General features: G+C 32.1%; 3 protein-coding genes, 1 non-coding gene and 2 pseudogenes across 5 annotated transcripts; 5 read left to right on the top strand and 1 right to left on the bottom strand.

The window, feature by feature from the left end:
- Positions 1–371: 371 nt before the first annotated feature.
- Positions 372–2,964, top strand: LOC105783314 (delta(12)-fatty-acid desaturase FAD2). 2 transcript variants are annotated; one of them, XM_012608699.2, is made up of 2 exons: positions 372–535; positions 1,578–2,964. In XM_012608699.2, exon 2 carries the CDS (start codon positions 1,620–1,622, stop codon positions 2,769–2,771), a length of 1,152 nt encoding a protein of 383 aa, XP_012464153.1. In that variant the 5' UTR covers positions 372–535; positions 1,578–1,619; the 3' UTR covers positions 2,772–2,964. The 2 variants fall into 2 exon arrangements, with proteins under 2 accessions (XP_012464153.1, XP_012464152.1); XM_012608698.2 differs by having other exon boundaries at positions 375–535; positions 1,612–2,964.
- A 400-nt stretch (positions 2,965–3,364) lies between these two features.
- On the top strand, positions 3,365–3,470 carry LOC128036318 (U6 spliceosomal RNA). The gene has a single exon (XR_008193116.1). It is a non-coding gene; the product is annotated as a U6 spliceosomal RNA (small nuclear RNA).
- Positions 3,471–5,324: 1,854 nt separating this feature from the next.
- Positions 5,325–6,231, top strand: LOC105783317 (delta(12)-acyl-lipid-desaturase-like; annotated as a pseudogene).
- Positions 6,232–6,357: 126 nt separating this feature from the next.
- LOC128035951 (uncharacterized) lies at positions 6,358–7,276 on the top strand. Its single transcript, XM_052626184.1, has 2 exons — positions 6,358–6,694; positions 6,793–7,276. The coding sequence occupies exons 1-2, from the start codon at positions 6,652–6,654 to the stop codon at positions 7,062–7,064; spliced, it is 315 nt and encodes a 104-aa protein (XP_052482144.1). The 5' UTR covers positions 6,358–6,651; the 3' UTR covers positions 7,065–7,276.
- Positions 7,277–12,476: 5,200 nt separating this feature from the next.
- On the top strand, positions 12,477–15,202 carry LOC105783315 (probable methyltransferase TCM_000331; annotated as a pseudogene).
- Positions 15,203–20,565: 5,363 nt separating this feature from the next.
- On the bottom strand, positions 20,566–21,325 carry LOC128035888 (protein ALP1-like). Its single transcript, XM_052625904.1, has 2 exons — positions 21,127–21,325; positions 20,566–21,032 (listed from the first exon to the last, which is right to left on the bottom strand). The coding sequence occupies exons 1-2, from the start codon at positions 21,251–21,253 to the stop codon at positions 20,575–20,577; spliced, it is 585 nt and encodes a 194-aa protein (XP_052481864.1). The 5' UTR covers positions 21,254–21,325; the 3' UTR covers positions 20,566–20,574.
- Positions 21,326–22,375: the final 1,050 nt, after the last annotated feature.

The following is a 22,375-nucleotide window of genomic DNA, read 5'->3' as shown; positions in this document are numbered from 1 at the left end:
CTAAAAGAATAAAATTACTTTTAATATACATTTGAATTTAAATTTAAATAAAAGTATTGATATAAGATCTATTTAGTGATTATGAATAGAATTGACTGTGATTATATGATTTATGTTTAATTTAAATGTTAATTATTTATATTTACTCCGACAATAGTAGTAACATTCAGTAATATGAATCCGATGATTAGATAAGTGAGAGGTGTTACATTTACTACCGAGGAATACCTTTCCTTCCACTACGAAGTCCTTATGGCTGCAACAGGTGGGGTAATGATGATGATGAAAGCGAGAATCATCAGAATCAGAAAAAAGGGAAAAGGGTGATTAAAGAAAAGACTCTCATCCCCACTGATTCTGGTCTTGCTTCCCAACACGTAGCATCTCACCATAACGCCTCAAATCCACTGCTCCTCTATTTATTTCAAAACCACTTGGATTAAGCTCCCCCTCCGCTCCATACCACTCGCCCAAAACCAACACGCCTTCTTTGCCTCGTGTTTCATCACCTGGCGTTAAACTGCTTTCTTTAAAGGTACATTTCTCTTTAATTTCCTTCATTTTTTTCCATTTCATGTTTTTCTTGTTAATTTTGCATTGAAGTGATAAATTTGAGTGAATGATGTTTGGTATATCTTCTTAGTAACTGACCTTCTGAAAATACTAGCATTTTTTTTTAATATCAAGTGAAAGAAGAAGAAGAATTTCGCCATGCAAAAAGCTTTTTAAGGCTTTTCTTTTCCTTAGATCAAAATTTATTTGTTTACTTATACTGTTCTTTCAATTTTGAGAGTTTTAAATCCCAAATACCAGAGAGCTTCATCGTTTATTCATATATTTTAAACATTTTTAAAGCAAGAACTTGTGATTTGTTTTTGGTAAAATATGCAATAAATTTTCATATTTTTCGTAAATTTAAAATTTGATTCTTTTACTTTTAAAATTTAAATTTTTACTTTTTTAGATTTTAAAATATACGTTTCATTAAATTAAATTATTATAAGTAATTGAGTATTTTTAATTTTAAAATTTCACACATCAAATTAAAAAAAAAGTTAACACTTGCACTTGAGATTAAATTTCAAATTTTTAGTAAAAGGATTAAATTTCAAATTTTCAAAGAGTATAGAGACTTCTCTACATTTTAGAATTTAAAATTTAAATCTAACAGTTAACACTTTCTTAATTACTTTACGATAAATTTAACTAAAAAATTACAATATTAATGGTTAAAATTAAAATTTGAAAAGTATAAGGATTAAATTGTAAATTTGCAAAAAGTATAGGAAGTTATAGTATATTTTAACCTTTATTTATTTTATATCTGATGAAGTTCCTGCATGCACCGAAGATGTCACCTTTTGCCAGTATTTTCCAGTGGCTTGTTTCGCTCAAAACTACCTTGAATCTTGAGACAGAATTAAATATACTTTTGGCCTTTTCTTCATTTTTTCTCTCTCTATTTTCTTTTTAAAATTGCTTTAGAGAATTCAGAAAAAATACTTTCCAACACGAAAATTTCTTCAAATTTATTGTTTATATCTAATAAATGGTTGCTTAATTTTGGAAAACAAAAGTTATTGTAGTTAGTTTTGCTTCTTGCGTGTCCAGCCAGCAAAATGGGTGCCGGTGGTAGGATGCCAATTGACGGTATAAAGGAGGAAAATCGAGGCTCGGTCAATCGAGTTCCGATCGAGAAGCCTCCGTTTACGCTCGGTCAGATCAAGCAAGCCATTCCGCCCCACTGTTTTCGCCGCTCCCTCCTTCGATCCTTCTCCTACGTGGTCCATGACCTATGCTTAGCCTCTCTCTTTTATTACATTGCAGCATCATATTTTCACTTTCTCCCACAACCCTTTTCCTACATTGCTTGGCCTGTCTATTGGGTTCTCCAAGGTTGCATCCTCACCGGTGTTTGGGTCATTGCACACGAGTGCGGTCACCACGCTTTCAGTGACTACCAATGGGTTGACGACACCGTCGGGTTGATCCTTCACTCCGCCCTTTTAGTCCCGTACTTCTCGTGGAAAATCAGTCACCGCCGTCACCACTCGAACACCGGTTCCATGGAGCGTGACGAAGTATTCGTGCCCAAACCCAAGTCTAAATTATCATGCTTTGCGAAATACTTCAACAATCCACCCGGTCGAGTTCTCTCTCTTGTAGTCACATTGACTCTTGGTTGGCCTATGTACTTAGCCTTCAACGTTTCGGGTCGATACTATGATCGATTAGCTTCCCACTATAACCCTTATGGCCCCATTTACTCCGAACGCGAGAGGCTACAAGTTTACATCTCCGATGCTGGTATAGTTGCGGTAATTTATGTACTTTATAAGATTGCTGCAACAAAAGGGCTGGCTTGGCTTTTATGCACTTATGGGGTACCTCTACTTATTGTGAATGCCTTCCTTGTGTTGATCACCTACTTGCAACATACTCACTCGGCATTGCCGCATTACGACTCGTCTGAATGGGATTGGTTTCGAGGAGCATTGTCGACGATTGATCGAGATTACGGGGTGTTGAACAAAGTGTTCCATAACATCACCGATACGCATGTGGCTCATCACCTCTTCTCAACGATGCCACATTATCATGCAATGGAGGCCACTAAAGCAATCAAACCGATACTCGGCAAGTATTATCCTTTCGACGGGACACCGATTTATAAGGCAATGTGGAGGGAGGCAAAAGAGTGCCTTTACGTCGAGGCTGACGTTGGTGGTGGTGGTAGCAAAGGTGTTTTTTGGTATCGTAACAAGTTCTAAAGACCGACCAACTGCCTGATAGCTGGCCGGTAAAATCGACGTAAAACGTACTTATTAGACTAGTGTTAACTAGGGAAGTTAATAATGGTAGGAAAATGTGGAATAGTTGCCTAGTAGTTTTATGTATTAAGTGTTGTATTAATAAACTATATGGTAGAAAAAAAAATGTGCATGTGCTATAATGTTTTATGGACGCTACTAAAATAGATCAAAGATTAAATTTTAGATGCACAAAAAGTACATGGATTATAATCATAATTAAACTTAAATTTGTTTGGTGTTGGTTCACTCACTTTGGATCGCCCAAAGGTTTGTTTCATCATCATTTATTGAACTCAGTTGATCTAAAATTAAAAAATTATAAATTAAAACTCGACTCAAGATGAATTGAATTGCTTAATTAAACCAACTCAACCTAGTCTATTTTTGAGCAATTTAGTATTTTCAACTTTACGCTGGTCTGACCAGACCGATTTACTATTAAATGACTAAAAAATATATAAAAAATTCCTTTTAATATATATTTGTATCTAAATTTAAATAAAAATAAATTTTTTAATTTTTAAACTGGTCAAGTCAAACTAAACTTCAACTTAAATTTTTTTTTTAACATTCGATAAAATTGGAACGATATAGATGATGTTAGCATGGCCTTTGCACAAGGATGACACACACAAATCAGAAAATGGTCACCTTCTAATTCATATGATGTGTGATGTTTGTGGCAAATGTTGAGTGGTATAAAATATTTGGTATGTAACAATTAGAATATGAATTAGGTAATGCTTGACCTAAAAATTTGAAAATGTTGTAAAATAGTCTTTATTCAATTCTGAGTTGATTCTAGAGCATACGTAGACTTATATAAAACCTGTGAAAGGTCGTAGTTGGTGATTATAAACTGAATTGATTATGATTATATGGTTTATATTTAATTTAAATATTAATTGCCCGTATTTACTCTAGGAACGGTTATATCATCTCGTAACTCAAACTCGACGATCGGGTCAAGTGATGAGTGTTACATTTAGTCCTCATCAACACCTTTCATTCCTCTATGAAGTCCTTATGATTGTAACAGGTGTTTGGGAGATACCAAGAAGAAAAGAGAGATGAGGTGGGTTGATGATGATATGAAAGCAAGAATCATCAGAATAAAAAAAAAAAGGGAAAAGACCCCCATCCCCACTGATTCTGGTCTTGCTTCCCAACACGTAGCATCTTACCAAAACGCCTCAAATCCACCACTCCTCTATTTCAAAACCCCCCTTCGCTCCACTCCACTCGCCCAAAACCAACACGCCTTCTTTAATCACCAGGCGTTAAATTGCTTTCTTTAAAGGTACTTTTCTCTTTAATTTCCTTCAATTTTTTCCCATTTCATGTTTTTCTTGTTAATTTTGCATTGAAGCGATAAATTTGAGTAAATGATGACTGGTGTATCTTCTTAGTAACCGAGCTTTTGAAAATAGAAGAAGAAGAAGAATTAATTTGCCATGCAGAAAGCTTTTTAAGGCCTTTCCTTTTTCATGGATCAAAATTTATTTGTTTACTTATAATGTTTTCTTAAGCCTGAAGAAAGAAGCGACTGAATTACTTAAAAATATCAAAATTTTTAAAAAATATATCAGATTAAGTCTTTTTTTTTTTCAAAAAATTACGGATTTAGGCCGAAATAACAAAAACGCTTCCAAAGATTTGTAGAAAAACGCTTCCGGCTAGAACACTTTCTGCCTCCCAATATTTTATTTATTTATTTATTATTATTTTTTAATGTCACCTCTTATGAAAACAAAACTTACAAAGCATGTATTTATATAGACCAAAGTCTCATTTCCTTAGTTTTATTAAGCGATGTGAGATATGCATTTATATAAACTCATAATCTATTTACAATTTTTCCTAAACAATGAGAGATTTCTTATTTTTAACTAACAACATAAGATTAAAGGTTACATTTAATTCTTAAAAGTTAAAGACAAAATTGTGTACAACCAAATATATTTTGTTAGAGTTTAGTGTTGTAAAAGTTGTCTTTAATTTAAAAAAATTAAATGTAGCCTTTAATATTATGTTGTTAGTTAAAAGAGTAAGCAATCTTACATTATTTAGTAACAAACGCAAATGGATCATGAGTTTATATAGATTTATATCCTTCATCGCTTAAGAAAATAAGGGATATAAGACTTGAAGTCTATAAAAAGATTTATTTTGTAATTTTATTTTCACAAGAAATGACACAAAAAAAAAGATATTGGAGGTAGAAAACGCTTTCAGTTGGAATCATTTTTTTTGTCAATCCATTGAAAACGCTTTCAGCTGGAAACGTTTTCTTGCAAATCCGTTAAAAACGCTTATAATTAGAAGTGTTTTCATTATTTTGCCTAATTCTGTAATTTTTCAAAAAAATAACTTAATCTAATAATTTTTTTAAAAAATGACATTTTTCAGAAATTAAGTCTGAAAATTGCTTCAAATTTATTGTTTATATCTAATAAATGTTTCATTATTTTATTATAATTAATTTTGATTCTGGCATGTCCACCCAACAAAATGGGTGTCGGTGGTAGGATGGTAGTTCACGGTAAAAAGAATAAGGAAAACCGAGGTTGGGTCAATCGAGTTTCGATCAAGAAGCCTCCGTTTACGCTCAGTCAGATCAAGCAAGCCATTCTGCCCCACTGTTTTCGTCGCTCCCTCCTTCGATCCTTCTCCTACGTGGTCCATGACCTATGCTTAGCCTCTCTCTTTTACTACATTGCAACATCATATTCACTTTCTCCCACATCCCTTTTCCTACATTGCTTGGCCTGTCTATTGGGTTCTCCAAGGTTGCATCCTCACCGGTGTTTGGGTCATCGCACACGAGTGCGGTCACCACGCTTTCAGTGACTACCAATGGGTTGACAACACCGTCGGGTTGATCCTTCACTCCACCCTTTTAGTCCCGTACTTCTCGTGGAAAATCAGTCACCGCCGTTACCACTCGAACACCGGTTCTATGGAGCGTGACAAAGTATTCGTGCCCAAACCCAAGTCTAAATTATCATGCTTTGCGAAATACTTCAACAATCCACCCGGTCGAGTTCTATCTCTTGTAGTCACATTGACTCTTGGTTGGCCTATGTACTTAGCCTTCAACGTTTCGGGTCGATACTATGATCGATTAGCTTCCCACTATAATGGCCCCATTTTCTCTGATTGCGAGAGGCTACAAGTTTACATCTCCGATGCTAGTATATTTACGGTAATTTATGTACTTTATAAGATTACTGCAACAAAAGGGCTGGCTTGGCTTTTATGCACTTATGGGGTACCTCTACTTATTGTGCATGCCTTCCTTGTGTTGCTAACTTTGTTAAGAGTTAAGAGTATAGATAAGAACTGTGCTAGCTAACTTTGTTATTGAGCTAGCCTATTAGCTGTTAGTTTGTTATTCAAGCAATTAAGCTGTTCGTAATAGAAGTTACTCGTATATTCTATAAATACCATTGTTATAATGTACGAACTTGATATACAAGACTTGATACAAAGAATTCTTTCATTACTCAATACATTAGCAACTCACCGTAGGTGTTAACATGGTATCAGTCGCCTGAGGTGCTGGAGACCTGTTCTTAGTCTGCTTCCATGACCACCACAGCTTCCGCAGATTCTGCCTCCGTCAAACATGGACGTCCGACATTCACTGGTGCTAGGCTCGTCTAATCATTTCCCCGCCATGAGACTGTCAAGTTGGATGAAGGTACTTTTGTTTAATGGCAGCAGCATGTTCGGTTGATCATCGAAGGATACGAGTTAACAAATTTTTTGGATGGAACGTTACCTGCTCCACCGCACTTTGTGCAGTCTCCGGAGGGCTCGCTTATTCTGAATCTGGATGCCTCTACGTTCGTTCAACAGGACAAGTTACTTGCTTTCTGGTTACTCTCTATAATTAATCCCTCACTCATATCTTCTTTTACAGAAGCTCAAATGGCGCGTAATGTGTGGAATACCGCCACTCGTCTCTTCATTGCAGTTGTAGGTACGAAGCTATCTTGCATTCGTCACGATCTTCACTCACTTAAAAAAGGTAGTCTCTCCGTCAAGGAATATGTAGCGAGTATTCAAAATACAAGTACATTGATAGAGGCTTCTGGATCTCGGATCTCAGAGGCAGAGAAGGTCGAAATAGTACTTGTGGGCTTACCTCCGGAGTTCAATGCCGTCCTTACCTTAGCATCGTTCTCGTCGGAGCCTCTGCCACTTCAACGTCTCATCGACGTGTTACTCGAGTATGAGAGCCGCTAGGTGCGTGCGGTACAGGACGTGCCTCTTCATGCCAATCTTTTGGAAACTATTCCATCGTCGGCTCTGGTGGGCTCTGTCTGTGGTGGTCGTTCCCCGTCTGAAGGTCGCGGGAGAGGGTTTCGATCCTGCATACAATGTCAGATCTGCGGGTGGTTTGGGCATTTAGCCCAGAGGTGCTTTTTCCGTTATAACCGTGAGTATGATAGCCTATCGTCGGTTGTTCGAACGTCAAATCTGGCGGATCGTCATGGTCCTGGTGTGTCATTTCCGTTTGACGGGACACTGATTTACAAGGCAATGTGGAGGAAGGCAAAAGAGTGCCTTTACGTCGAGCCTGACGTTGGTGGTGGTGGTGGTAGCAAATGCGTTTTTTGGTATCATAACAAGTTCTAAAGACCGACCAACTACTTGATAGCTAGCCAATGAAGTCGACGTAAAATGTACTTATTAGACTAGTGTTAACTAAGGAAGTTAATAATGGTAGGAAAATGTGCAATAGTTGCCTAGTAGTTTTATGTTTAATATAAGTAGCAATTAAAATATATTTAATATTCAAGTGAGTCTTAGCTTGATTGGCATGGGCATTATCCCCAATGCAGGAGGACTTAGGTTTGAGTACACTGACGCATATTATATTTCTAAACATTCATTGTTTTTGTTAAAAAAAGAAGAAGATATAATTTGAATTTCATGTTGATGTTAAAGTGTATAGAATTTTTATTGCATTAGTAGGAAATTAAGATAAGAGCCTAAAGTTCAAAATATTTTTACTTTAATATTAAAGTCGAGAACTTTTATGAGTAAAAATCATAAGTTAGAGGCTTTTCTAAATAAATTTTAGTCGTTTAATGGTTTCTTAGTATATTAGCCAAGAACTTTTAAGTAATCACAATTCACGCACCACTAGCACAAGTAAACCATTGCCCCACACACCATTAGCAAACAATATAATTTTCAACATACTTTACGATTCAATTAAAATCTCACTTTATTATACATCTCATAATACTTTATGTAAATAACAAAAGTTAGCGATGTCCATTGAACTAATTAATAAATTGACTAACGCAATTGCACTTATCAATTAACAGTGTAACTATGGTGAGCATAGATATCGTTCTTTCGAAGACTACAATTACAAGTAATTACCACATTTCTATTATTTAACCTAATAATTGAAAGGTTGATTAAGATTAAATCAAACTAGATAAATTAAATAAGGAATGCACAAAAGAATGAAACACAAATGCAATCAAGTATTAACCAAGTAACAAAGCAATACTTAGGTAAGAATCCGCCTAGGTTTCAGCTATAATTCTCAATCTAATTTATACAATTTATTTTCTTAACTCTTTGATCCATAGAAATCCTTAATTTATGCTAACATCTCTTTTGAACATAAGAGCAACTAACTCTAGGTTGATTAATTGAAATTTCTTTCTAATTAAAACTCTTATTATCGCATTAATTCACTCTATGGGTCATCTTATTAGATTTGACTCTAATCCGGTAGATTTATGTTGTCGTATATTTCTAAGGTTGCATGCAACTCCATTCAATTATGTAAGATCTAATCACAAGAAGAGTCTATTCAACCTCAGACTTATGGACATTAAACATGGATTAACACTCTAGAATTATTAACCCAAGAATAATAAACCATTCATAATTGAAAACAAAGAGACTAAGATTTTATTGCATAAAAATAAAAATCAAATATTAATAGAATCCATCCTAGGGTCCATCTCCCTTAGGTATTAAAAAAAGTAGTTCATAATGACAAGAGTAAACACAAAATATACAATATAACCACTATAATAAAAGAAATCCATGATAGTTGCCTTAAAAATCAACTTGGACTCTTGAATCTTGGTGGAAAATTGCTTGGAAATTAGCTTCAATGGTGTTCTAAAGGTAAGTTTCGTGCTCTCCCTTGGTGGCTGCCTCTCTTCCCTTTTATTTCCCTATTTATATCCCCTTAAAGTGCTAAAAACTCTCAAAATCACAACTTTCAGCCATTAGGGCACACAGTTTCTGAGATCGACACACCTTGGACACCCAACTATATGGATTGCCTGTGTGAAAATTTGCTACATGTGTATAGCTTCCAGGATGCTCCAATGTTCTAATTTTCACCATTTTTCACTCTTAGTGCTCTCAAATGCCCTATTAAGCATCAAAACATGAATATAAAGGATTAAGAGTATCAAATTATGCACTGAAAATGAGGCTAAAATATATTACTTTTGACACTTATTAGTTAAAAAGAATTAAAAACTGTGGGTCTTAATCATCAAGTACTCTACTCCATAGATACGGGTGGTGGTGTCAACTAGAAGTACTTTTGGAGGCGAAGTAATATGATTGATCGGAGCGTCATAAGGTTCATAAAGGTAACAAATTGATGGGTGTTAACATACTCATCCTTATATATCTTTTGAGTATATAACAAGTATTTTAAAATAGGAATATTTTAAAATTACGTTACACTCTGTAGTAATTTTTATGGAACGTCACTCTTTTGTTTAAAAAAAGGAAGAAAAATAATCATACAAGTATTTTAAAGTTTCTTTTAGGCTTAATATATAATTTGGTACTCAAGTTTGACACTTTTTCTAACGTGGTATCTATATTATATTTTGGTTCAATTTAGTACTTGTATTTGATAAAATTACATATTTCAATACTCAAAAGTAACTATGTTAACTTTTTAATTTGAATTTTAACATTGATTTGATAAAAAATAATTACTAACATTATTAGATTTAAATTTTTAATGATTTTAGCAATAAAATTAATTTAGTGTACAAATCCTTTAAAAAAAAAAACCTTTACCTCCTCCCCTTTCATATTGGCTAAGTTGAATCAACTCATCCAATGATTTTTTCCCCTACTAGCAGGGGCTAGGGGGTTGGCAGGGGCCTCGACCCCCCCTAAAATAGAAAATTTTCTATTTAATTTTTTAAAATTTTTATATTAGTAAAGGTAAAATTACACTTTCCCCCTTAAAAATAATAAAAATTTGATTTAATTCTTTAAAAATTAAAAAATATAGGCTATTCAAATGGTTAAATTATATTTTTACTATCGTAAAAATTACAATTTAATTTCGACCCCTAAAAATTTTTTTTGACTTCGCCCCTAGAAACCAATCTACTTTAGGGTCTTAAGACAATGCATCATATAAATTGGAATATTCACACATGCCATTGCCACTAATTAAGAATTTCAGTCAACTTGTTTTAAATATTCTATTGGTCGTACATTTTATTTTGCCCCCATATCTATTTTTTATTTACTTTAATTAATATTCTTAATATTAACGAGATTTTATAATATGTAAATCTAAATAACGAAATTTCCAATTAGACCTTAAATTATAGCAAATTGGTTAAAATACACAAAATTTAATTAGAGAATATTTCATGATATTGTTGATAGTTCCAATGTTAGATGCAATAGTATAAAATCTATAGATCATCGTGTAATATATTGATAGATCCAAAAAAGCAATACTTTATTTCCTTTAAATGTTTTAAAATTTATATTTAACAATATTTTTATTAATGTGGATTGAGTCTTCACTCGATTGGCATGAATATTGTTGTCAATACAAGCAGACGTGGGTTCGAATGCGCTGAAGCATATTATCCTCCTATTTATGAGTTGAGGAGGGGCTATGAGTAGTTCTAGGCATTGTGTCAAAATAAGCAGATTTAATTAGAACATATAATGTGTTAAAAAAATACTTTTATGAATTGTATTTTTCGGGTGAGTATTTGGTACACTCATAATATATACTTTTTATTCTACAAGTAGCCTTAAAAATTAACATGTACTTTTTTAAAATATTTATTTTTAATACTTTATTATACTATTATAAAATTCTTGTTAATCTCTTGACCTTACTTGTGGAGTCTTAAAACTCCGCTAACAGTGTATAAAATAATACCCTTATTTTTTAAAGATTTGTTAATTATATGTAAAATTATAAAATAATAATGTATAAAAATAAATGTCACATTTATATAATTTTGTCGTTAAGTAAGAATTGTATTGTTTCAAATCCCAATTGGCGTTGGGAGAAAGATATGTTTGAAGCTTTAAAACAATTGAGGAGCTATAAGCTATGTGCTTGGAAGGTTTCATTGAGGTGTGGGCATTCCTTTAAGCATTACGTAAAACAGAAAATAAACAGGTGACAGTTTTTTTATATTTGTGGAGCTTAGTTCAGTGAAAAATATTTACTATCTTCAATACTTACAATAAGTTATCCTAAATCTATCACACACTTTTTACAATTTTCTCACCTTTATACCTTGGAAAATAATGCTCTCACTACTAAATTCACCGTTGTGAAGTCAACAAGTAAAACTACAACACAATAAAATTTTACTAAAAAAATGCACTTACAACATAAAGTTCCTCACTTAAATAGATTAAGTGCTATATCTCTTAGTACGATAACATATACAAGTCCCTCAATTATATAGAATATTTCAAGAGTTGCTAACATAAAAGACCTATTTTAATCCAAAAACAACATTAAGATAAGCAAATACAATATAATAATAATGAGCAAAGTAAACATGAACTCTTGGTAGCTAAAAATGCAGTGTTCCAACTCAATCAAATATCCACGATCCAAGGGATTAAAAAATGGGATGATCCGATTCAATCCAATCTTCCAAATATATTTCTCCAAGTGATATGATCTCCATTAATGGACTAGATATCATCCACATAATTAGCACAATAGAAAAACACGGTTCAATAAATTGTCAACAATGCAAATACAAAAATTGTCTCAAATAACAATGCAAATAGAAAAACTGTCTCAAACAACAATGCAAGTACAGCTAAAATTTTCTTTTAAATTCACTTATATATCATTTTGGAATAAACAAATACTCGTTGGATTACTATGTATATATTTATCCTGGATTTAATTAAAAAATTTAAGAGTGTTAGCAATTAATTTATATTTTAAATTAGAAAAATAAAAAATTAAATACCTTCAAACAAAAATAAAAAAATTAAATCCCAAATTTATAATGAGTAAAAAAACTAACACACAGTCTAAACTTCTTTCTATGAATAAAAAATTATAAAATAATAGCATCCAAATAGAGCAAGTGGTTGAAACATATCTTAATAAAAAAATAGTGCTCGTGTTATAAGCCTATTGTTAATATACCTATTTGGGAAAGTGGCGAGAGGATCCGGGCCAGCAACGGTTTGTTTGCACATTATCCTAGAATGTGCGGGATCAGGGAACAGAAACATCGATTAAAGGACTAAAGATTTTCACATATAGACTTGAACCCATGATCTGTGTATGACCTAATGCTCCTCTGGCCTCTGCATCACATTTTCACACAGATCACTTGTCTTTATATAAGATCAATACAGATGGGAAGACTCCATATCCAGATCCAGCAAGCAAAGACTATGGCTACGGCATCATCTGCAAATGTTTATTGCACCAATGCCACAGACAAACAAATTAGCTATGCCAATAATTCCTCACTTCAAGTATCTTCCTCTATCTCTTCCATACCTGTTTTATATATGTTAAGGGATAGACTCTTTCGAAAGAAATTTTTAAGTGTCATCCGTTGAGCAGTCAATCAATCTTTCAATAAACTGAGTTGAGAGTTAGCATGCCTTAAGTGGTTGCTGGATGAGCCTAGTTCACGGAACCAAGAGTGCTTCTGTTGGTAGACTTGTAAGAGTCATGGGATAAGTACTTGTATAGGGCGTGATAATAGTTATGTAAATAATTTGACTTGTATGCAAGGGGGGAGTCCAGTGAGTTTTGCAAGTTCACCAACCAAGACACTCTCGGCTCTTTAAGTCACACCCGCTTATGGCACAATACGAAAGACAAAATTCTTATTGGAAACAATATCTGAAATTATTGGGAGATCAATTAACTGCCTAGTTTACGATACTTTAAAAACTTTTTCCGAAAGAATCGTCCCTTCAACAATATTTATATACATATATGTATGTATATGTATATACATATATCCATTAAACAAAAATGTTTTCAGGTTTTTGTTTTTCTTTTTTTTCAGAAAAAAGTACAATTGAAGACAAGGCCATTCCTAGAGGACACCATCAAAGACATGTTGAGCAAGATGGTTCACGTTCCTTGTATTAAGGTGGCTGATTTGGGTTGTGCTTCGGGTCCCAACACGTTCTTCCCGACATGTGAAGTTATGGATATCATCGCTAGTGTTTGCCGACAAGCACATTGGGAATCGCCTAAGCTTCAAGTGTTCCTTAATGATCTTCCCCAAAACGACTTCAACACTGTGTTTAAATCAATTCCTGCATTCAATGGGAAGCCTTGTTTCGTTGCCGGAGTTGCAGGTTCCTTTTACCAAAGGCTTTTTCCGAGCAAGAGCATTCACTTCGTGCATTCTTCTTACAGTCTTCATTGGCTCTCAAAGGTTAGTATATATAATTAATGTAATTGCATATAATATAGGGAAGGCAAACCATGTTGTAAAATCCATCACTTTTTTATAATTGGTATATTCTACTCTATCATTAGTCTCGCTTTACTATCGATTTATAATCTTGAAAATTACTATTATCTTTATGGATGTTGGATACATAAATCCCATTCTAAAGGAAAGCAATCAATTGAATCAATCGGTTCAATTGTTTTTTTTTAATCTGACTTAATCAACTTTAACATAAGAAAATCGACTCGATTAACTTTAATTGAGAAAACTGACCAAACAAAATTGACTTTGATTTGGTCAGTTTGGTCGGTTTTCTCGGTTAACCAATCTTAGGTAATTGGGTTAGGTTTATAAAGTTATATATCTATTATATATTATAAAATAAAAAATATATTTTAAATAATTTTAAACTAATATTAAATAAATCGATTTCTTAGTTGTTTCTGTTTTGAAATTTAAAAATCAATAACCGATTGAATAACCAATTAAACAAAAATAAAACCCGTCCACCTGACTAAACTAAAATTGAAAAAATCTAATGGGTTGATATTTTCGATTAAAATCGAACCCTATCCAACCTAGCTTCACCTTAATTTAATTTTTGCTAATTATTTTAATATTTTCATTTCTTTTAAAAACAACCAAATATTTAAATATATATATTTTAAAAACACGAAGCATATGAAATTTTTTCTGTAATGCATTTTACTTTATATTCATTATCAAAAAATAAATCCGTCTCACCTTGCATTTATTTATTTTAAAATTCACTCCATTTAAAATAGATTATTTTGAGATTCATGGACCGATTGTGTTTTGCCGTCCCTAATTACATATATATAGCGACGTTAGCATTGTCTATAATTATATGATTGTGAATGAATTTTAGGTACCAAGAGGAGTTGAGGATAACAAGGGAAATTAATACATAGCAAAGACGAGCCCTCCTAATGTCTCCAAAGCTTATTCAGAGCAATATCGAAATGATTTCTCGAGATTTTTACGCTTTCGTTCCGAAGAAATGATAACTGAGGGACGAATGTTGCTTACCTTCATTGGTAGGAGCATTACTGATCCCACAAGCAAAGACTGTTGTATCATATGGGATTTGTTCACCAAATCACTGCTCGACTTGGTGGCTGAGGTTCATTATGTTTGTTGTTTCCTTTCACTTAAATACATCGATACATATACATTACTGTCGGACATTATCATAGTTGCAAACATAACTGATGCTATTTGGTTGGCAGGGATTGGTGTGTGAATCTGATGTAGATTCGTTCAATGTGCCTTACTATTACCCTTGCAAAGAAGTAAGGGAAATCATCGAAAAAGAAGGGTCTTTCGTTCTCAACAAATTAGAAATTTTCGAAGTGAATTGGGATTTTGAAGATGATGTTTGCAATGAAAATTTCGTGCTCAAAAAGAGTAAAAGCGGGCGAAATGTTGCAAATTGCATACGAGCAATTACAGAATCTATGATTGCTAGTCATTTTGGAGATACCATAATTGATGATCTGTTCTCAAGATTTGCACAACATGTGGGTGAGCATTTGTCGTGTGAGAGGACAAAGTACTATGTTACTATCGTTGTTTCAATGACTATGAAATAAGTTTGCCCAATTTTTTTATTTAAACGAATAAAAAAATGAATTTTATTTTATAGATTTTCCATCAATACTAACATTTTTTTTTGGTCAAAAGATGAGTTTATTTTATTTAAATATTGTTGTTGTATTTGATTTCTTTCTCTCTCTTTTTTCTTTTCCAAATTATGGAGTTTTATTAATTTCTGAAATATATTTTATATTTATTTAGCTCAATACTCATAAATATCGAGCTTCACGTAGATACAATTTTACTAAACCTTGAAATATACGAGTTTGAGATCAAGTTTGATTTTAGAAAATTTTAATGTAATGTGATTTTAATGTATTTTATATTTTAATGTAATTTTACAAAACCGAAAGTTGTTACTATTTATAGTCATGGGTTATATCTCTTAAATTCAAAATTTATGTCATTTAATTATTAATAAATAGTCATAATTATTCAAGTAGATATTTATTTAATAATTATGTTTATTACTAAAGACATGAAACCTCTTATAAATAGGAGTTGAATTTCATTTGTATGACACATCCAAAAAAACATAGAAACAAAGTTTCTTTCTATTTTCCCACCATCTTTTATATTCTTAGATTGTTCTATAAAGAATTATTGCAAAATTCTTTATAGAAATTGATATCATTGCTACGTTTGGCTTAGTACTAGTGGATTGTTTCCATTTGTGCAAAACGTAGACAGTCATTGAGCTTCACTGTATCATCAAAATTCATTTGCCAATAACTCTTAACGAATACAACCTTAAGAAAGTGGCATTGATACATGCCTTGAAAACTTCGTTATTTTTCTTAAATTTATCTTATTCTCACAACCAACTAATAATGGTAAGACACGTTCCCTCTTTAGATTGATTAGTAATCCGATCAACAACTTTATTAATTGTTTTATATTTAATATGTTGTTGGCATGTGTATCACTAGTTTTAATTATTGCAATTAATTAAATAAATCTCACATTTTAACATATATAATAGCTTACCCAAGCTCATTTGATGTTGAGAGAAAGATTTGTCTCGGATGATAAATCAGATTGTAAATTCTAATATCCGTAAATTTTTTTTCGTATTTTGATAATATTTGAATTTAAAATTATTATATGTTATGTGCCGAAACCTTTTTTTTTAAATCGAATTTTTATTTAAAAAACGAACAATGGGAGCCTCCACCAGTCACTTTTGGGAGGCGTGATCAGGTCACCTCGTAATTTGATCGTTTTAATAAGATGTTTGATTTATTAAAACAATATTTTTCGGTCTACAAAAATCCAAAAAATAGGTTCGGGAGTCGGTTATACACAAGGAAGGATTAGCACCCTCGTTACGCCCAAAATTGATACCTAGTTTGGTGTCTTTAGTATCGAAAATTGAAAATTTGAAGAGATTTTAAAGTACGATCTTTTATTAAAACCTTACTTAACTAAGTTCATTTTCACGAAAAGGGGTTTATTTCAAGTTAATCGAGAAAAAGGATCACACCGCGTAAGTTAGGACACAATGCCTTAAATACTCAAGAACGAGAATAAACACCGATTACTCAAATCTCATTTTTGTTTAAAAGTAAATATTTGACTATCTTGGTTTTAGAAGGAAGCAATATTCCGTAAGTTAGGAACACGGATTTTCTAATTCCAAAATAATGAACGTTGTTTCGGTTTTAAAATTTTTTTTATTCATCGTGCAAAAACGAACATGATACTTATAGAGACGGGCATTTTAACGTGTTCGGGCATAATATACAAATGAATAAATACTTAAGCCTAATGTATGATATAACGATAATGAGATAGTTTAAAATGATTATATGGGTAAGATGATAAACAATGGGCGAATAAGAGAATACTATAATACTAATAATATAATTATAACAATAATAGGAATATTATTTTGAGGTATTAATAATAAAATAAATAAAGTAATACAAAATAAATATAAATAAAAATGCTAGATGCCTCATGACGAATTTAAACATAAATAATGCGAGGATGATAAAAGAAATGACAAAATAGTAAAAACGAGACCAAAAAATAATATAAAAACAATAATAATGAATAAGTAAAAATGTCCAAATAGAAAAATGTAACAATCTTACTTTAAATATAAAAAAATATAATAATATAAATGGATAAATAAATAAATAATAGTAGTAAGAATAAAATAATACGAACAACCAGTATTTAAATAAAGAAAAAATAAACATTACAATTTTTTATATATATAAATAGTATAAGATAATAAATAGATAAATAAATAAACAAAACATATAAAATATATCAAGGGTTGAAATTAAATAACCAAGGATTAGGTTGCAATTTAGACGGAATTTAGGTATAGATTTTAAAATAAAGAAAGGAAAGGGCAGATTGAAGGGCTAAAATAAAACGAGTGCAAAGGTGCAGGGATTAGATGCGAAATTATTCCCAGTCCTCAGAGTGCGCCGTTTTGTAATGGACCGAAATGAAATGAAAATAAAAATATGCGGAAAATTTTTAAATATATAAAACATGGATAGGGCTAGATTGAAAAGTACAAAAAAGGCGGAAGGACTGAAGTAGAAAATAACCCATTTTTGTTTAAAATAACCCATTTCCGCCGTCCACGGTGACTGGCAAACGCCAAAACTCCATTTTTTGTTCCTTTTTTGAGTAGAACCCAGATTTGAAACCAAAATTCAAAAAAAGGCACCAAAATACAAAAATAAGCAAGAGAACCTTTCGGTTCTTGGTTTCCCCGAAGCAACCTTTTGGCAGATCCCCAAGGATCTGACGGTCTTTTGAATCGAATGAATACGACGGCAACATCAACGAAGGTAAATGTTTCTTTTTTATTTTCTTATTTATTTTTGAAATGAAAGATATAAAAAAAGAATCACCTTTGTTGTGTGTTTGTATCCTATTTTTTGATTTGTTTTCTGTTCTTTTTATATATTTCTTTTTGTCAAAATGTTACATCGATTAGGGCTTTTATAGTCGAATGATACATGTATTTACTTTTGCTACTGTTTCTCTGCTATTTTTGCTCTCTTTTCTGTCTTTTTTGCAGGCGTTGGCAAAGTCAACGGAGGAGAGAAAGGCTGACCCTTGCCATTTTGGTGCAAGGCCACAGACGCATGTCAGACTTTGAGCGGCGAGCGCGCTACAAAGGCACCAGGAGGGAAGGGGTGCGGCGCGCATAGAAACCCTAGGGTTTCTGAAAACACTTACAGCACGTTTGGTTCGCTGTATTGGATTAGAGGTGTAATGGAATAGAGGTGTAATGGAAAAGCTGTGTAATAGCAAATCAACTGTTTGGTTGAATGTAATGGAATAAGCGTAATAGTAATCCATGTTTGGTTGAGTGTAATAGAGGTGTAATAGCATAATGAAAAAATTAAAATGACTAGAATACCCTTAGCGAAATTTGTTTTGGTAAATGATTATTGTTATTGTTATTTAAATTTTAATAAGATTATTATTATCAATAATAAATAATTTAATCATATTTAAACATAATTATTATTAAATATATTATAATTAAAATATATAATTTAATAAAATTCTTAATAATCAAAATTCTTATATGAATTTACTCAAATCATAATATATGATACTATAAAATATAAATTAACATAATTATTATTAAATATATTATAATTAAAATATATAATTTAATAAAATTATTAATAATCAATATTTTATATGAATTTACTCAAATCATAATATATGATACTATAAAAGAAAATTTCAAATAATTAATATTAAATATGATTTAATAAAATATATGATTTAATAAAATTTAAAATTATTATAACTAATGTGATTATAGTTTATGAATTTGTATAATTTAAAATAATAATTATTACATATAATTTAATAATAATATATAATTTCATAAAATTCTTGATAATAAAAATTTTCTTATATGAATTTATACAATTTAAAATAATTAATATTAAATATAATTATATAGTGATATATAATTTCATAAAATTCTTAATAATAAAATGTTCTTATATGAATTTACTAAAATCAATATATAACTTGAGAATTATATTATGCATAAACATAATTAACTTATATTAAGAAAAGGTTAGATGAAAATGAAATTGTACATTAAAATCCATATGTTATATAGTTTTACAACATCAAAAGTTTGAACATTGATATTTAATGGTAAGAAAGAAATCTCTAACCCATTCCAATCAGACAATGAAGGTAAACTAAAGAAAACGATCATTTGAGTTGGATGGTCGAATTTTACTCAATGCATCATACCGCTGATCGTCGGTTAAACCTTCAATTGACCATAAGGCTGAATATAAATTTGAAGCTCTCTCTTCCATATGTTGTTCTGACTTCTGCTGAACTACCACCTCGGAGGCAAAACTCCTACTGATTTGATCGCCAACGGCCTGGATTTTCTCCCCGAACAAAGTGGCAGCCTCATTAAATGAAGAAAACACATTATCACGAGCATCAGATTTCTTCTTTCTCTTGTTTGAAGATGAGGAACCCCCTTGGTCTCGATCTCCTCGCGGATCCGTACCAGAAACATCCATGTCATCTAAAGAGACGTCAGCTTCGCAGTCATAGAATGTGTTTCTCTCTTCATTCATATCGTAATACGTTCATCATCGGCATGTATTTCTTCAAGAACATCGGAATTTGTTTGAGCATCTCTCCCGTTGCTCGATCTCTTGCGTATATGGTAGTAAAATTTGGTCATAGTAAGGAAAGTCTGAAATCTGAATTGGGCGGCTTCTTTGTGACTCTAAAAAATGAGGAAATCATATTAGTCGTAAGTTTGGTAAAAATAATATAATAAAGACTTGAAATAATCTTACCTTTAAATAGGACTCCCAAACCGCATCTTGACAACAACGAGTGCTTATGCTCGTCCCAACCAAAACCGCTATTGTTTTGGCCATTAAGCATGTCGTGAGCGATTGACCACTCCTTTTAAGTAACCTAATCCTTGATTCAATATTAGGTTTCGCCTTCAACATTGCATTTGGTAAAACCGTTTGTAGCATTCTTTCCAACTCGTTCAAATAACCGGCTTTGAACCCGTATCGACATTAAATGTTCCAACATTGTGCGGGTCCACCATCTTTGAAACTAATCTTGCATCTTCCTCGAAACCCATTTTCTTTTGCTTCCTCGAGAAGCTTGAGCATTTGATTACGGAACACGACATAATGATCTTAAGAACAAAAAAAAACAAATTATATTAATTACTATTTTAATATCATGATTCAAAAGGTCAACACTTTATAAAATCTAAGTAATTAAGTTGAATATCATGAATCAAAAGTTCCATAGCACAAAAATTTAAAATTATAACACATCTTTGAATTAGAAGAAATTATATTATAATTTACGTAGTTTAATACAATACAAAAATCAATACAAAAGTTTCACAAAAGTTTCACAAACTAATTTCTAGATGCTTGCCATTCATCGAACATTTGGTTGGCTAGTTCCATCCTCCAAGTAGCCCAAGCATCCGATGGATGAATATTTGTGATATTCGGTTCATCGTCATCCACCACATTAATTGTAGGTAATCCTTCTCCCACCTCCGCTTCAATGGGATCACTACTCATATGGGTTCGAATAAAATTATGGAGCAAACAACATACAATAATAATTCTATTGTGCACCCTTACAGGATAGAACGATGGACTCCTAAGTATTCCCCATCTAAGTTTTAATAAGCCAAAGCATCTTTCAATGACATTACGTGCTGAGGCATGTTTCATATTAAAAAACTCTTGCGGAGAACTTGGCTGATAACCCTGACGCCACTCGTTCAAATGATATCGTTGTCCTCTAAATGGTGCAAGAAATCCCTCACAATTTGTGTATCCAGCATCAACTAGATAATAACAACCTATAAAATAAGTTTCATATTAAAAAATGATTAATTCAGCACACAAAGTGTGATCTTAATGAATAAATCAAAGTCCTCTAACTATACACTTTACCATGAGGAACTTTTAATCCATGTCTTCTACTAATGGCATCTCGAAGAACCCGTCCATCAGCAACTGAACCTTCCCAACCAGGAAGAACATAAACAAATTGCATCTCAGGTGTACAAACACCTAGCATATTTGTTGCTATGTCACCTTTTCGCGTCCGATATCTAGGTTTATCAACTGTTGGAACCCTAATCTTGATGTGGGTTCCATCAAAACACCTAAGCAATTCTATATCACATGATATAAAACCTTGAGTTAGAATACTAATTTAAATCTAAATCAAGTAAATGTTGTTGAAGCTATATATAAAACTTAGTCCTATACCTTAAACCATTTCCACCTTGTGTCAGAAGAATCGGCTGTAATTGGCTCCGGGTTTTTAAATAACACATCTTGCAAGCGTATGACAGCATTTAAAACACTATGAAATGCTCTGCTAACAGTTTCCCCGGACCTTCTAAAGTGATGCTTGATAACTCGATTTTTCAGGTGATGGGAGATGATATGTAAAAACATTGCTACTTGCTCGTCAACAAGCATGAACCTTGTCGACTTCAATCCCCCTATCGATTCTAACATCTCACATAATTTAAAAAAGGCACTCTATTCATCCTAACTTGTTCAATCTGGTCTCGTCACTAGCATATACAAGCCTATTCACATAATCCCGTTTTGCATAAAATCTACGGTATAGGACCTAATCCTTGGTCTATGTAGGCTAAGGTGGCACCCATTCTAAATAAGAACCAAATCGCGATTCTCTGATTTCCAACCATATTGTCACAAAGAATACTAATTCTTTTCGCCTCACACTTTGTGCAATTAAAGGCGACGAGCCATTCTTGCAACATTTTAAAATTAGAACACACTATCAAAGAATTGAAGTTGCAATTACACATTATCAAATAAAATAAACAGCACAAATTTAGAACACACGAAGCAAAAATTATCTACTAAATGATATCGTTGCAACTTTAATTTCATTTCTTTATCAATCACCCAAATAATAATGAAAGAGTATATTTAATTACTGATGATTAGTTTAATTAAGGTTTTCTTATTTCAAAATAAGTAAAATGAAGAATGAGGATTTGGTTTAATAATGAAATTGAAGTTTTATAACTTTTATAACATTTTAAATGGTAATTTCATTTTGTAAAATATATATAACTTTGAAGAGGACTTATTTTTACAAGAATTGTTACTTATCTTTCTAGTATCAAGTTTAAAATACATGTTTAGCATTTTTCAT

This window comes from Gossypium raimondii, chromosome 13 (genome assembly GCF_025698545.1).
Source record: "Gossypium raimondii isolate GPD5lz chromosome 13, ASM2569854v1, whole genome shotgun sequence".
Classification (NCBI taxonomy): Eukaryota; Viridiplantae; Streptophyta; class Magnoliopsida; order Malvales; family Malvaceae; genus Gossypium; species Gossypium raimondii.
This window is presented reverse-complemented; position numbering and strand designations above follow the sequence as displayed.